Source organism: Ooceraea biroi, chromosome 7 (genome assembly GCF_003672135.1).
Source record: "Ooceraea biroi isolate clonal line C1 chromosome 7, Obir_v5.4, whole genome shotgun sequence".
Classification (NCBI taxonomy): domain Eukaryota; kingdom Metazoa; phylum Arthropoda; class Insecta; order Hymenoptera; family Formicidae; genus Ooceraea; species Ooceraea biroi.
In genome coordinates, this window is record NC_039512.1 from 9942325 (window position 1) to 9957575 (window position 15251).

Sequence of the window (15251 nt, forward strand, 5' to 3'; positions counted from 1 at the left end):
ATTAATAATTTAATAAATTAACGATGAATGTTTTGCATCGAGTTGATACCGCAGGATATTAACGTCAAATATTTAAAAAATGTGAGTTATCTTGAAATCATGGAATCATGAAACTTCAGCAACACTCGCTCGTTCAAAACAATTTGATTTCTAGTATCACCCGCAGCATCCGTTAGTAGAAAATTTCTACCAACGTGTATTGCGGATGGTCAAATTGGATGAAACAGCCTATCGAGTCGAGAGCCTCGATGGTTGACCTCGCGGGCTGAAAAGAGGGACGCGAATTCATCTAAATCCGGTAAACGAAGGCAAGCACCTACTTCCTTTTCTCCCGTGAAAAATCGATCGATCGTCTTAAACAATCCCCGATTGTTTACGACCACCTTCATCTCGAGAATGCGGACGCGTTATGAAAATTTGATGCGCGGCTATATTACGCCGAGCTGGGTTCGGTCTCGGCAGGAAAACAGCATATTTTTACGGAGACGCGGTCAATGATGCTCTACCGAATCCGGGAGGGAGACGGTTACTGGAGCGCAAGAATTCCCTTGAGCAGAATTGAAGGAAGCGCGCCGCGCGGACAACGGAGCGCAACGTGACGTCTTGAGAAGCTCAAAGTTCCGTTGACGAAACTGGATTCACAAAAGGGGAAAAGAGATTCCCGCTTTGCTTTCCTCGGGAACTCGTTTCTCGTCGGGTTGCAGGTATTAACGTTACGATCATCGTGATCCGCGGACATTCGCGAGGGAGATCCCACTCGCTAGATCCCGGGAGTGCTTCTTCCCCCGTCGGTTTTCGGCCTCGGTGCGCGTCGTCGGCGAGCTTTGAGGCGTCGCAGGCAGACAGAGACGGGGCGAGGGATGGAGAGAAGCGAGAGAGCGAGAGCCGATCGATGCATTGGGGCGCCTGGCAGCCAGGCGGACGAGCGAGCGGGCGGGGGTTGGTCGGGCAGGCAAAGCGGGGCTCTCCGCGAGCGCGGCTCAGCCCCGTTCCGTTCACCCCTGCCCCGGTGCGTGGCCTGCAGCGGCGGCGCGCGGCTGGCTTCCCTCCGGGAAAGGTACGTGGTGGCGTGCAGTTGCGCATCGACCTCCGGGGCGTGCACAGCGAGAGCGGGTGGTGGCGCTCCTCGTGGGTGCAGCGGCGGCGGTGGTGCGTAGGCGGGGTTCCCGTCGTCGCTTTCTCTTCCAGGCTGGACCGTCGTCGTCGTCACCGTGAACGTTAGCGATCGAAATGCCGTTGCCGGTGCTGGCGACTGCCGATCGCGACCCGCGCTTCTGAGCTCTCTCTCCCCTTCGATCCCCGCTTGTTGTCGGCACCCACATGTCGTCCCTCGCCAACGTCCGAATCGCACCGTCGGAATTGTCACTGTGATATGCTCGTTCCATTGGCGGACTATTATGGTAATCAACGCTGGATCGGTCTGTCGTTAATTGTTAATAACGCGAATAAGACGCACCGAGAATTTCGTATTGGCCTAATTGTACCGCGAATGTTTGCAGTGCTCATTGGAACAGGTGTTTGCGACGCGCCGTCCAAATTGCACACCCATGCGTCGGGAGGAGACCGATCGATTTAAATCTCGACCGCTCGTGAGAGACGGACTCGCGCTAATACGATTAACTCGTAATCCACGGTAGAGGAATAGTGGAGGAATTTTATCGTCTTATTCGCATTATGATATTGCGATCATGGGAACTTTAGACAAAAATTGGAAAAATAAAATTAAAAGAGGAAGCTGTTTCAAAATCATTTAGAGATTACAACTATTGAAATTACAAAATACTCGTCAAAAACATTGACAGATTTTATCAAGACACATAATACATCCGAGTTTGCTTTCTTGCCAAGCAGGAGATAGCTGATGCCGGAGGAGGATTCGACAAGAGCAATAGACAGCAGTCCCGACCGCCGATCATCGGCGCCGTCTCGCTGCTGCTGCTGCTGATCGCTGACGCGTCGAACGGCGGCGGCGTCGGCGGCACAGTGGGCGGGGGCGGCGGGGGCGGCGGCAGCGGCGGAGGTACCTGCGGGTTGGCCGAGTTGACGTGCCGCGACGGCCGCTGCGTACCGATCGACGCCTATTGCAACGGCGAGGACGATTGCGGCGATGGCAGCGACGAGCCGGCGATGTGCACACCCTGCAATCGCACGTATCACGGTCGCGAGGGACGCACGTACAAGTTGGACCTGCCCAGGCCCGCGGAGGAACGTTTGCCGTTCCTCTGTCACTTGACGTTTACCGCGGCTGGTCAGGGCTACGGCGAGCTGGTCCAGCTGCTGTGGGACGCGTTCAGCGTCGGCCGCGTCGACGCCACTGCCGACAACTATTTCACCAGCTGCCCCGAGGGCTCGCTGCAACTCGCCGAGCTTGGCAGACACTTCACCGGCGGCTCGTGGTGCGGCGTCGGCGAGGGCGGGGCGTCCTATTACAGGTCTCTCGAGCGTCACGTCACTCCGAATCACTCGAAGGCTGAAAAAAAGCTAACGATAAAATGAAGAGACTCCGTTTCGTTTTCCACTTCCGGCGATATCTGGCTTTTTGCCAAGTTAGATTCTTATTGTTTGATAAATATGCAAGTAGATGTTTTCCACCGCGGTTTTCCCTATCGATCTTAGCATCTTCTCATCGATCATTCGTTGCATATCTATAATCGTTATCATTTTTGTAGCGAAACCAGCACTGTTACCGCTTCCATACGACTCTTCCACGCACCCGCCACGGTGCCGTTCGAGTTTCGCCTCCGTTACCGCTTCGTCGCGCGCAACGAGGCGGTCGCCCGACTAGGAAAACCGGAGCTGCCGATTGAGCGAGGTTCCCCGGTACCGGGTACTTATTGTTCTCGCAACTTTTACGAGTGCCACCTGAAGCAATGCCGGCTGCAAAGCCCGAACTACCCGGGCGAGTACCCGCGCAACGCCAGCTGCCTGATCACTGTGCGCCAGAAGGAAGTACCCACGTGCAAGCACGCGATGATATCCGTCAAAAGCACGCCGACCGGTCCGGTTGGCTTGAACGCGGCCATCAACGCGAGTCTCAGCGTCTGGCAGGACTGTCCACCGGAGAAGGACCGTTTGATCTTCCGCGACGGAGCACGTACCGAAGACCCGATCCTCCTGGTGTACTGCGGCGGCCCGCTGCCGCAGGTGACCGCGCGCGGACCCGCTATGCAAGTGGAGTTCCGCAGCTCGCCCGTGGCGACCGCGCTGGGCGCTTCCGCACTGCGGCTCGAGCTCGAGTTGCGGGTAATCTACGTCGATTCGGATGGCCTGGACTACGCAAAGGGCGCGCAGGGCTGTCACTTCTTCGTGAACGGCACGGGCGTCGGTAGCAAGCGCAGCGGCATAATACGCGCCCCCTTGCACGCACTGCCACCGGGCTCCAGTTGCACGTGGAACATCAAGGGCGCGACGGGAGACCGCGTATGGCTATACTTCTCATCGTACTCGCAGCGTGACTTCACCAACAACGGCGAGAACAACGTGAGCGCGGACGGCACGCCGCCACAATGCGCCGTCAAGCTCGTCTTCTGGGACGGTGCGCCGAACACCGGACAGCCGATGGCCATGCTATGCGACGATACGCCCAAACTGTGCGCTCACGCGGCTCTACGAAACGTCACCAGAAGCACGCGACCATGCACCACCGATGAGAGCTACCTGACAACCGCGCCGACCTTGACACTGCGTATGGAAACTATTTTGGGTACTGCTCTCCATCCGGTCAATTTTCATGTAAGCATATTTCTAAATTACTACGAAACGCAACGTCCAACGATAGTAATACATATATATATATATAAAACATTGTAATTATTTGCTTAAAATTAATTCCAACTGAATAATTTCTTACTCACGTATTTTTTTCCTTGCGTGATTAAAGTACGTTAGAATGTAATTAGATACATAAGTTGAGCCTGATATCCTGATCCCTTCATTTTTAGGCGCAGTACGAATTCATCTCTACTCTTCAGTCCGGCGAGCCTTGGGGCGATGGTATCTGCAGTCGAATATGGCGTAAAACCCGCGTCGGCGAAGTGATGTCGCCACGCGACGTACGTCTGTTTGGCCGGGGTGGTGCCAGCAAGTTAGATTGCAGGTAAAGATAAGGAGTATTATTTCAGAAATTGCTTTAAAATAATTCACTTTTTATAAAATATGCTCGAATCATAATAAAATACAATTAAATAAATACGTTAGACTTGATTTGGCTTCAAGAACAAAATGATAGAGCAAATTAATAAACTTGAAATCATTTCAACACGCGTTAAAGTTAAAAATATATAACAACTTCCTTCTTTAATCGCAGGTATCGTGTGGAGGCTAGTACCGGTGAGCGGATCCGCCTAACGCTGCACAATGTCAGCCTAGGCGAGTCTACTATCTGCATGAGTGAACCCGACCCGCACACTGGTAGACCACGCTGCATTCACGAACTGGGATCCAGGGAGGCGCGTTTGGTAATTTACGAAGCGCCATGGCGAGATGTAAAACTGCCTCGGGCGTGCCTATGCGACAATACGTCAAATCTGCCGCTTACATACATCTCCTCCAGTCGAGCTCTGGAGATAACTTTTTTAGTGGACCAGCAAGCGCCTCACGAAGATTTCGAGACGCTCTTCTTCTACGCCAGCTTCGAGCTCATCCGCGTGCCGGAATGCCCACGGAAGCAGAGAATCCGCGGTGAAGGTAATTATTCAGAAAGTACAACCAATTTATTTCCGAAAATATTTTTAAAAAGTCTCTTAATCTTTCTAACAAAAGAAATACTTAACTCCCGTCGAGTCTGAAATAAATATTAGCGTACAAATTTAATATAATCGTGAGATAATCATTATACATTTACGCGCCTGCATAATAAATCTTTCTTTTCGTTAAAACAAATAAAAAATAATATAAGAGTTATAAAGCTAATTTCGTGTGCCTGGTAGGTGGTGAGCTGAGATTCGTGTCTCCTCCGCTATCAAGACCAGATATTTACTGCGAGGGCTTTCCGTGGTTAGTAGAGGCGCGCGAGAATCGATCTCTCTTTGTCCTGACCTGGGGCTGGTTTCTGCCATTGGAGCCGCCGGCAGCCACCTCCGAATCAGCTGGTGGTCTCACCGGCGGCAGCGGCAGCAGCGATCAGACGAAATGCCCGACCACCAACCGCATCCTCCTCTATTCCGGCTGGCCGCCGAAGCTGCTGAAGGTGGTGTGCCCGGCGGAGCCAGGCTCCCGCGAGTTCACCGTGCACGTGTTCTCGGAGGAGTGGTTGGGTCCCATGGAGGAGGGCAAGTGGCCGGGTCCACCAAGACCGCCGGCCCTACTGTTGGACTTTGTCGCACGAGAACCTGGCCAGGCGGCCGCGTCCTGGCTGGAGATTTCCAAAAGCCGTGCGGCGCTGCGTCGACAACTGCGTCTCCCGGATCGGGGTGCGGTTGGTATAGAAAACGAGACAAACGGCATGCCGTCATATATCGGTGACTGCCCACACAAGTGTCCCGAATTGGGCGCGTGCATTGCCGCCAGTCTCTGGTGCGACGGTCATGCTCATTGCCCGTCCGGTCATGATGAGGCCAACTGCGGCAATGGCGCTCGACTGCTCGGCCTGCTGCCGCCCACTATGTGGCTCGTCGTGGCCGGCGTTGCTGGAATTGTCACTGCCTTCGCGTGCCTATTCACTATTCTTATTAGCAGGTAACTTGGATTCTGAAAAATAAAAAGATTGGTCTCAAGTCTCCGGTATTAATCAACTTGCATTTATTTAAGCTTAATGCTGATTTGGGAAAACACTCTCAAAAGTAAAAAAAAAGGATGAAGTTAAGATCCGTATATTCTGACTCTGCATTTGATGTTAAATGTGATCTGATTTTTTTATTTTCAGATATCGAAAATAGCATTGCGTGCAATCTTTATAAGAAATAAATAAAATCTAGACCCGCGCGCGCACACACACACACACACACACACAAAACTATAATATTAACTATATGATTAGGATAGAATTCTAATTCTTTAATGATTAATTATTTATTTCTAAGTACTCCAAAAAATTCTCTTTATAGCATTCCTCTGAATTCCACTAAATTGCATTATAAAATGTATATCTAATAGTATATTTTATCTTTATCTCGAGAATTTGCAAATGTTTAATATTCTTAAAATTTGCATTTCTGTTCAGATCCAAAACTCGCACAAAGAGACTTCACTACAAGGGGGCAAAGAAGAAGAAGAAGAAACAGAAGAGCAAGAAGCCGCGACGGGCACCGACGGAGGAGACGCTCCTCGGGGCGGCGTCCTGACATGAGCCGCCCGGTTTCGTGGAGTACATTCACGTGGACCGGGAAACGACTGTTTAGCGACGCTAATTTTGTGCTTCACCGTCCAACAATTAATTAACTCTACTCGACAAATCTCCCCGTGGTGCCATATATATACAAAATAATCGCGAGGTGATGACGCGTGTGCTCGACTCCGCGCCACGCGCTTCCTCTCTTTTCCCTTGTTCATTCGACGAGAAAACCTCGCTCGGTTTCTTCCTCGCAGCGATGTGGAATCGAAACCAAACCACTCATCACCGAAATGTCTTCTGTTCGCGGGACATTAGTGATAGTTCTGATTTGTGATAGTTCTCTATATGTATCTAATTACACTACATGCTATGTCACCATGTAAACACACACCTACATACACGGAAAGAGAGAAAGAGAGAGACACACGCCACAGACACACACAGAGAAAATCTTTAAATTCAAATATAGCTCTTAAGCGCGTCTCACTAGGACGGAAAGTAAATCCCGAAACGTGTGGCACACACTCAAGTGAAGTGTGCCGAGTGAAGTCTACCTTTTAAATGCTATTATTACCTGAAAAAAAAAAACATGTTCGCTGATCGTTCGCGTTTACACGATGATAGCGATGATATTATTTTAGAGATTAGAAGAGAGGACGAGTTGCGTACCTCTCGCGAATATAATTCTAACAAAAGATATATATATATATATATATATATTAGAGGTGGAAAATTTTACGAATAAGATCATATATTTCAGACTTATATGGTTAACGAGATTATTATTGAGCGATATTGAAGTATAAAGTGTGTAGTTGCCGACGTGGGGATAAACAGGTCAGGGTTCAGTAGAATTAGTGTACGTATAGGACGGAGACGCTCCGCTGCACGCGAGAGAGCTCACGGAACGAGAAGTTCCGCGGCGGAACTTTGACAAAAACATAAACTGCCTTTTTCGCACGTCAGATGTATTCTAATGTCGAGAGACGTTGCATTCGTATTGCGTTCACGAGAAAAATTCCAAAGTTTTTCCGATTCAAGCTCGGGTTCATTTGTCTTCGTACACCGCTTCCGGAAAAGGAAATATTATTTTTATATATTCTTATTAGGGAGGATATACATATTATTTTTCTATATTATATATATATTATTAATGTGTAAAAGTCTAGCCATTACCGTCTTCTTATTGTTTAACGTTGAAATTGATTTATACATGATGCGTAACGGCTTATGTGTATTTGTAGCTCAGTCGCATTTACCCAGTAAGCAAAATGTGTGCAATCTGCCAGCAGATTGGCAACGGATTACTGCAGAAGTTGATAGCAAATTGGCATCCGTTACGTCCGCATTAGGATAGTGATCCGCCAGCAGAGCCTGCTAACAGACTCTGACAGCAGATCGGCGGCGGAAACCGAGCAGGATCTGTTAACATCTGACGGCAGATTGACGGCAGAAACCGAACAGAATCTGCAGCTTTTGGCCATTCATATTCACGATATATTAAAGCATGTGTTTACTTTTAACACACTATAAATTGTTAAAAGAACGCATTTGTTTGTTTGTTAAATTAAAGTACATTCGGCTCGATGTGTCTTTCTGACAGTTCGTTGCATAATCTCTCTCTTATTGTTAATTTATTCTAATCTCAAGTCCGAATTTTGCTTTCGAACTTCAGATCGCTCGTGGCGTGCGTGAACTACATGGACGTTGTCCATGGGAGCCTCTGTGCCGCAAGCGCAAAAATTTTCAGAAAAATTAATATTATCGTGCCAAGGCGCGTATATTAACTTGTATAACTGTTAGGCTAAATCTTAACATCGAGTAAGAACTCGACGCGTGCACCGCATAGCGGCGCGGAGCGAAACACATATTCATAGCCGTGTAAATTTGAATACTGTCAAAAGCTGCGGATCCTGTTCGGTTTCTGCTGCCAATCTGCCGTTCGATTCCGCGCGCGCAGATCTTGCTCGGCTTCTGCTGCCAATCTGCCGTTAGATTCCGCGCGCGCAAATCTTGCTCGGTTTCTGTCGACAATCCGACTTCGAGCCATGTTTGCAGATTCTGCTCGGTTTCTGCCGCCAGTCTGTTCTTAGATCTCGTGAGCAAGCTCCGTTACATTCCTGGCACCAATTTGCCGAATTAATCGTTAACAACAACTTCTGTATCAAATTTGTTGTCTTTTGGCTGACAATAGTTGATAGCGGATAGTTAGCATCATCTGCTTTCGGCAGACTTGGCTATCTGGGTACGTGGAAAGTTTCTTATTACCGCGCTTCTTGACGGATACGCGTTTTGTTGATTTACATCGTAAGTGTATAAGATACCTGTATAATAACGTAGCTTGTAAGAAAACGAGGCGTAAAAAGCACAAAAGGAAAGTCTGAAGTCGCGCTCGCGCGACGGTGTCGCGTTCATCAGAAGCAATATTCTAAAAGGACGGGGAGGACACTGCGCGTGTCGGTTCAACGCGGGTTAATTCTAACACGGTTTCTGTTCTCGTGTCGGCATCTCGGAATAACGAACAGACGCGGATACAGACTGCGTTTACAGGTACTATTACGATACCTACGATAGAACGAAAGAGACATCGATCGATTTCTGGCTAGATCGGCCCGATCTCACACCACCGCTTCTTCCAGAGTTTCTCGTACATAAGTTTCTTGTACATAGCGTGACATCCGCGACACATTGTGTATGTACACACACACACATATATATATACAGAACGTTTCAACAAAACCTTTCTTGACAAACTTCCAAAACAGAGCACGACGACGATCGTTTTTTGTCCCACCCGTATTGTGGGTTATCGAACGCGGCAAGTTGGCCGCCGCGTATGTTTGTTTCCGCGACGTAGTTGTGGAAGTTTGCCAAAAGATTCGAAAGATCTCTCTTACATGTTAATTTTATACTATATTACATTATATATACACACACATGATACGCGCGATAGAGAGTTGTAATGCGCTATATGTATGGCGCGCACGGGGAAATCCTGGAGGTACCATCGAGCTGTTCTTTTGAATTAATAACCATTCGAGAGAATTATTCAGCGACTAAACTCGAGGCATGGGCCCCGGAACTCCTCGTGCACGCGTGTACGTGAGTGTACATATGCATATAAATATTACAGTAGAGAAGTATACCTAGGGAGATAAAGAGAAAGAGAGAGAGTAAATTATGCACCGGACCAGTAGAGAGATAATTAGAAACGGCATTCCGAAGCGTACAGGCTCAACTCTCGCTCATTATTCGCCGCGAGGCGTCGAGGACTAGGTAGAACGCACTGTGCCACTCGTGTATACACGCCGATTTCAATAAAAGCGACGGCTCTTGTAGGAAACATCGTGCGGCATTTGCCTCTCTTCGCGCGTCCCTTTCCTCTTCACGTCACAACGAATTTTGAATTGTTTAAATAACAATTTCAAATTTTCGATCTTCATACATTTTAACCCTTCGAGTGCGAAGCTCTTCAGGTTTAAACGCTCCGTTGACGCGTGCCGCGCGGCTCGCAGTTGCGATCGTGAGGCGCGGACGGAATGTTTTAAATAAAATATTTGCCTCGAACATATATTATTTATTTAAAAATATTAATAATCCACGCCGGTAACGTTCTCCGGGTGCATATATGCATGTATCCATAGCACTCAAAGGGTTAATTTTCTTTTGCACATGACTCGCGTAGTGGCCAGTGAACTTCAATCACGGTCTTATATACAGGTCTGGAAACTTCGGAGGTGGAGATGGATCATTTTGTGTGTCACTTTTTATTTCTTTAGTAGCCACTAGAGGCGTTGCGATCGATGTTCGCAGGCTGACGAGGGACGTCAGAGGCCGGGGGAATATCTGTCTGTCTTTATTCCACTCGCAGTCTTCACAAAACAATATGATAAATTAATAACGCTTTAAATAATTTAAGACTATAAATGAATTAGTGAAATACGTATATGAAATAAAATTGAGTTTTTATTCTCAAAATTAAGTGTGAATAAAAACGAATCCTTCCGTGATGGAAAAAAATGTAATAAAATTTGTTGAAATGTATTTGAAACTCTCTGTCAATTGACCTCGATTCATTAACATTTTTCATCATAAATTTTTATATTTTATTATAAATTTTCGTATTTTATTATAAATTTTATATCTAATATTCCAAAAGTTTGAAAATTTATGATGAAATGATAATGAACCGGGATCAATTGATAGAGATTTTCAAATACATTTTAGCAAAATTTTATTATATTTTTTCCATCAGGATTTTATGTTTAAATCTGTCCTTTATCTTTTTATTTTATTTTTGCGGGTAATAGCTTTTCCCACTTTTTCCAAGTAACAATGTCTTTCGGCACTCGAAATAAAGAACGTTTCTGCTCGGTTCTACTGCCGGTCTTGCAATTCGGTACCGCACACCATTTCGTCACTTCAATAAACGTTTCGATAACTTTTGTAGTCAATAACCGTTTTTCAATAAGAGTCATGAACACACGTGGGTTCTTATCTCCGGTTTTTCGGGTTATATTTATCTGCGGACATCGATGACAGCGACGAGTAGTGGTTATGCTAGAAACTAAATGTGTCTTCAAAATGCGGCCATACTCTCACCACTGAAATTAGAGGTAGTTTCCAGACCTGTATGTAAGACCGTGACTTCAATGACGTCTGCTAGAGTGCGTTACTGCGCATGCGTGATATCACTTGGCGCAGTTGCGCTCTAGCGTCTAGAGCTGTCTAGTTTCATGCACTTGGATTGACTTAACCTTTCATTATCGACAACAAACAACTCTTTGAACGAAAATAGGTAAAACAATACGGTATCTACCAACAGATACCGTATTTTATCTAAAAGAGTTAAAAATAATATCGAAAATATATATTGAAAGAAGAAGAGGAAACAAACACTCGTAAGAAGAAAGCGAAAATTATTTCAAGAAAATGATGAACGAAAAGATGATGGATGCGCGAAGGCGCGAGCGAGAACTGATAGGATTGCGTGGGGTTCCTGAGGCTTGGAGCAAATCTCCAATGCAAATCGAGTAGTACGTATTCTTTAATAAGTACGCCTTCGATAATATATGACAATATACGAGGGCTGAATTGAGAGAGTGTATAGTAAATCCAACAAAAGTTACATATAAGTTATACATATAAGTTACAATTAACAATCTTGGCCTTTCTATTTGCAGTAGTTCAGATGAAGAGGATGAAGACGTGAACAAACACAAAGATAATATTTTGCCAAAGGACCGCAAGAGGAAGAGGCACGATGCTAAAAAGAAGGTATTGAATTAATGTTTGGAAATTCTATAAATTCTGTTAGCACAATATCATTAGCGAACAAAGTCTCAAGCCAAATTTGCAACTAAGGCTAGTATTCATAGCTCGGATCTTATATTTAAGACCGTCTTAAACGTTTATTCTGCAGAAGAGCAAGAAACAGAAAAAGGAGAAGAAAGCGAAGAAGGAAAAAAGAAGAGAGAAGAAAGCAAAAAAGGAAGCTAGAAGGGAGAAGAGGAAGAAAAAGAAAGCAAAGAAGGATACGGAGAGCAGCAGCTCCAACAGTAGCGGTAGCAGCGATGAAGAGGGGGAGGTCTGGGTAGAAAAGACTGCACTCACGGATAAACCGAAGTCGAAGAAAGGTTCGAGTTCGGATGACAGCGGAGACGACAGTGTGGTGGGACCTGCTCCGAAGCCACACGTAACTCTGTCGGCCAAAGATTTTGGCAAGGCCTTGCTGCCGGGTGAGGGCGCGGCCATGGCGGCTTACGTCGCTGAAGGGAAACGTATACCCAGAAGAGGTGAGATCGGCCTCACGTCCGAAGAAATCGCCTCGTACGAATCTGTTGGCTACGTTATGAGTGGAAGCAGGTAACATACATTTTTCTTGAGCATGTTAAAACGATTTTTACAGCCTTCTGGTTCTTCTCATTATTCCGAGATTTTTCAATGTCGCATTAATATTTTCGAATTTCTCAAATACACGACAACTTTATTATTATTATGAGCAATATAAAATAAAAACTTTATGAAATATAAATTTTGAAAAATATAAACTTTAAATCGAAGTTTAAAATAAATTCATTTGAATTATAATTAAATTTATAATGTTGATAGATATCATTCACTCAAAGTATAGACTTCTTTTATTAAAAATTCGCCCTGTGCTAAACGTTCTGTTTCTCTGTAAAGGCACCGTCGCATGGAAGCAGTTCGTATTCGTAAAGAGAACCAGATCTACTCCGCCGACGAGAAACGTGCTTTGGCAATGTTCAGCAAAGAGGAGCGACAAAAGCGGGAAAATCTTATATTGGGACAGTTCAGAGAGATGATTAATCAAAAAAAACTGGCGCAGGAAAAGAAAAATAAGTGATTTATTTTTGAGCGAGGAGACTCGTATAGAAATTTTGTATAATTCTGTTTTCAGAGGACGATGTACATAGAAAATACTATGTATTATATTATCATGTACATAACTAAATAAAACCATTTTTATCAAGGTATACAATTTCATCGAAAGAATTTTATAAATATATAAGTATAGTTTATTTTTTAACATATTATAACATTGAAGAATTGCTGCGGTATGAGTATTGAAAATATAAAAGAGAATATTATGATAATATCGTTATAATCATAATTTCATTTTTTCATTCAGCTTTTCTGTTTACTTTCCCAGTCTAGCCAGCCTCCAGTATAATTATACGCACTGCAAATTGGACAGAGAAGTGAACATAAGTAAATAAAATCGCTAATGGATCTAGAAAAAGAAAAAGGTATTGTTGAATATACTTTTCGTATCCTAATTTCTGTATTGCTTCTTGCACCATTCCACTCCTTCTTCCAGATCGGCAACTAAGTATGATCTTTGTGCCCTTAGTAGGTTTACGTTTGCCATATTGTTCCCTGAAGGCCTCCTCCGAGAGATTGAGCAGCACGTTGGAGACATCATTCACTGAATAAATTTATTGTAAATATATATGGAATCTTATTGATGCATTTCTGAATTTTTAAAAACTTATATCTAAACTATATGAATAATTATTGTCAAAATAGTATCCATAGAAGCTATAAGTCGGTCACGTAAACGATACGCTGTAGTGTTTCTCTCGCATATGAGATGTTGCTATATTCTTATATATTTATGATAAAAGATATGTTTGGCACATGAACACCTTGAGAACCGCTTCTTTTGATATTATTTCATGATTACTACACAATTACATGATATTTGAAAGACATATAATAAGTTTTCTGTTTCTAGCCAAGATAAAAGCTTCCTACTCGGTATGTGAATGCTTCCAGGTAATTTCCCGGTCTCGTTTATCTCATTCTGTTCCCTAACGTCAACGATCAGGACATCTTTATCCTTTTGCGCCTCCAGGAGCTGCTCGTAGTCGACATTAAACACCTTCCCGCTGCTCATCGTGACATCCGCTGCCCGAAGAGGTAAATTTGAGAAGTGCAAACCTCGTGTCACTGGAAAGGTTGCGTTGTCGTTACAAACAGCTATTATACAATAATGTTTTGCAGACGCAATAACAACTCGAATGTTTTATTTAACGCAACGATAATATGATCTGCATCAACGTATATCTCCGATCTCGAAATAGCGCGATTTAGTATCGTTCAATTTTTTCTTTTATCGCGGAAAAGCAAGATACGCACGATTGTCGATCGGGCGATTAGATATAATTTCTAGGAATCGCCCGTGGCTTTCCGCCGTTTCCAGTACGCCTTTCGCGTCTCTGCGCGACAGAGCCAGCACGAATCCTTGGGAAAATCGACGAGCGAATCTGGCATACATAATGAATGTCAACAGCAACCAGCGACGTCACGGTATGCGATTGTCTGGTACGAGAATTGCACTACTTGCGTCTTTATCAGAGAAACGTCAATTATTTTTTCTCATAATCGCGTTGATGATTATTCCCTGTTTCTCATAATTAAATCCTTGTGTCGTGCAGGTCACGATTCGGCGATTGCCATGCGTGATTTACGTCATTTACGTAACGCGCGTGGGGCATGAAGTAAAAGTTAACAGGGGGACCTGCATGCCGCGTTGCGGACGCGGCTTCATCGAAAACGTGGAGAATACGCACATGAAAACACTTTTGTAGGCGTGCGAGATCCTGGAATAATGAAACAATTGAATGCATCGCTAGTCGCAAGCGAGAAATACACTCAGAGAGAGAGAGAGAGAACAGAACAGAACAGACAGAACAGAACAGACAGAACAGAACAGAACAGACAGAACAGAACAGAACAGACAGAACAGAACAGAACAGAACAGACAGAACAGAACAGACAGAACAGAACAGAACAGACAGAACAGAACAGAACAGACAGAACAGAACAGAACAGAACAGACAGAACAGAACAGAACAGACAGAACAGAACAGAACAGACAGAACAGAACAGAACAGACAGAACAGAACAGAACAGAACAGAAGATATTTATCTTCTATTGCTCGGAAATGGTCAATTGTGCGCACATGTTCAATGAGCTTTCGGGTATGTATTCGCCATTCAAGATGCAGCCGCATCTGCATCAATATATTGACGTTACTGAGATGCTTCGAGCACAGCGCGAAATTAGTTAACTATAAGTACATAAATGCGTGTAAGTATATAAATTTAAACTAATTTATATATAAGTATGCATATATTAGATGTATTTTATAATTATACGATTTATAAACTTGATTTTATATATTTGTCTTTATTTGTTATGCAGATCAGGTTTCTTCCATGTACGTGTGTATGTACATAACGTGCGAGTCATAAAGTGAACCTAGGGAAGCTACAAGGTAATTTTCAGGCAAGACTAAGATGCAACGCGAGATACATCTCTCTAAAATTATTTGTTCGTACGTAAATTTTATTCAAGACATGGACATTAATTCCGTTAAATATATTTCCTTAAGATGACGCAGTAAGTTAAAAACATAAACATAAAAGTTCCGCTGAAAAATTTATAGCTTGC

The 15251-nt window shown here is 44.5% G+C and overlaps 3 protein-coding genes across 3 annotated transcripts; 2 read left to right on the forward strand and 1 right to left on the reverse strand.

The window, feature by feature from the left end:
- Positions 1-1052: 1052 nt before the first annotated feature.
- Positions 1053-6859, forward strand: LOC105282888. The gene is made up of 7 exons (XM_026971529.1): positions 1053-1400; positions 1852-2432; positions 2670-3732; positions 3942-4096; positions 4307-4686; positions 4929-5676; positions 6161-6859. The coding sequence occupies exons 1-7, from the start codon at positions 1398-1400 to the stop codon at positions 6279-6281; spliced, it is 3051 nt and encodes a 1016-aa protein (XP_026827330.1). The 5' UTR covers positions 1053-1397; the 3' UTR covers positions 6282-6859.
- A 4037-nt stretch (positions 6860-10896) lies between these two features.
- On the forward strand, positions 10897-12766 carry LOC105282885 (NKAP family protein CG6066). The gene is made up of 4 exons (XM_011345189.3): positions 10897-11307; positions 11455-11548; positions 11694-12136; positions 12458-12766. Exons 1-4 carry the CDS (start codon positions 11204-11206, stop codon positions 12636-12638), a joined length of 822 nt encoding a protein of 273 aa, XP_011343491.1. The 5' UTR covers positions 10897-11203; the 3' UTR covers positions 12639-12766.
- A 21-nt stretch (positions 12767-12787) lies between these two features.
- LOC105282886 (rhodanese domain-containing protein CG4456) lies at positions 12788-14292 on the reverse strand. Its single transcript, XM_011345191.3, has 4 exons — positions 13934-14292; positions 13550-13744; positions 13058-13220; positions 12788-12974 (listed from the first exon to the last, which is right to left on the reverse strand). The coding sequence occupies exons 1-4, from the start codon at positions 14070-14072 to the stop codon at positions 12920-12922; spliced, it is 552 nt and encodes a 183-aa protein (XP_011343493.1). The 5' UTR covers positions 14073-14292; the 3' UTR covers positions 12788-12919.
- Positions 14293-15251: the final 959 nt, after the last annotated feature.

What these genes read in the sequence shown, in the direction of transcription:
- LOC105282888 (XM_026971529.1), top strand. An exon ending in GCAGAGAATCCGCGGTGAAG is followed by an intron (nt 4,687 to 4,928) that starts GTAATTATTCAG and finishes TGTGCCTGGTAG; the next exon opens with GTGGTGAGCTGAGATTCGTG. An exon ending in TTCACTATTCTTATTAGCAG is followed by an intron (nt 5,677 to 6,160) that starts GTAACTTGGATT and finishes ATTTCTGTTCAG; the next exon opens with ATCCAAAACTCGCACAAAGA.
- LOC105282885 (XM_011345189.3), top strand. Translation starts at nt 11,204, where the DNA reads ATGATGAACGAAAAGATGATGGATGCGCGAAGGCGCGAGCGAGAACTG. An exon ending in GGCACGATGCTAAAAAGAAG is followed by an intron (nt 11,549 to 11,693) that starts GTATTGAATTAA and finishes TTTATTCTGCAG; the next exon opens with AAGAGCAAGAAACAGAAAAA. An exon ending in TACGTTATGAGTGGAAGCAG is followed by an intron (nt 12,137 to 12,457) that starts GTAACATACATT and finishes TTCTCTGTAAAG; the next exon opens with GCACCGTCGCATGGAAGCAG.
- LOC105282886 (XM_011345191.3), bottom strand. Translation starts at nt 14,072, where the DNA reads ATGTATGCCAGATTCGCTCGTCGATTTTCCCAAGGATTCGTGCTGGCT. An exon ending in TGGAAGCATTCACATACCGA is followed by an intron (nt 13,221 to 13,549) that starts GTAGGAAGCTTT and finishes AAATTTATTCAG; the next exon opens with TGAATGATGTCTCCAACGTG. An exon ending in CAGAAATTAGGATACGAAAA is followed by an intron (nt 12,975 to 13,057) that starts GTATATTCAACA and finishes TCCAATTTGCAG; the next exon opens with TGCGTATAATTATACTGGAG.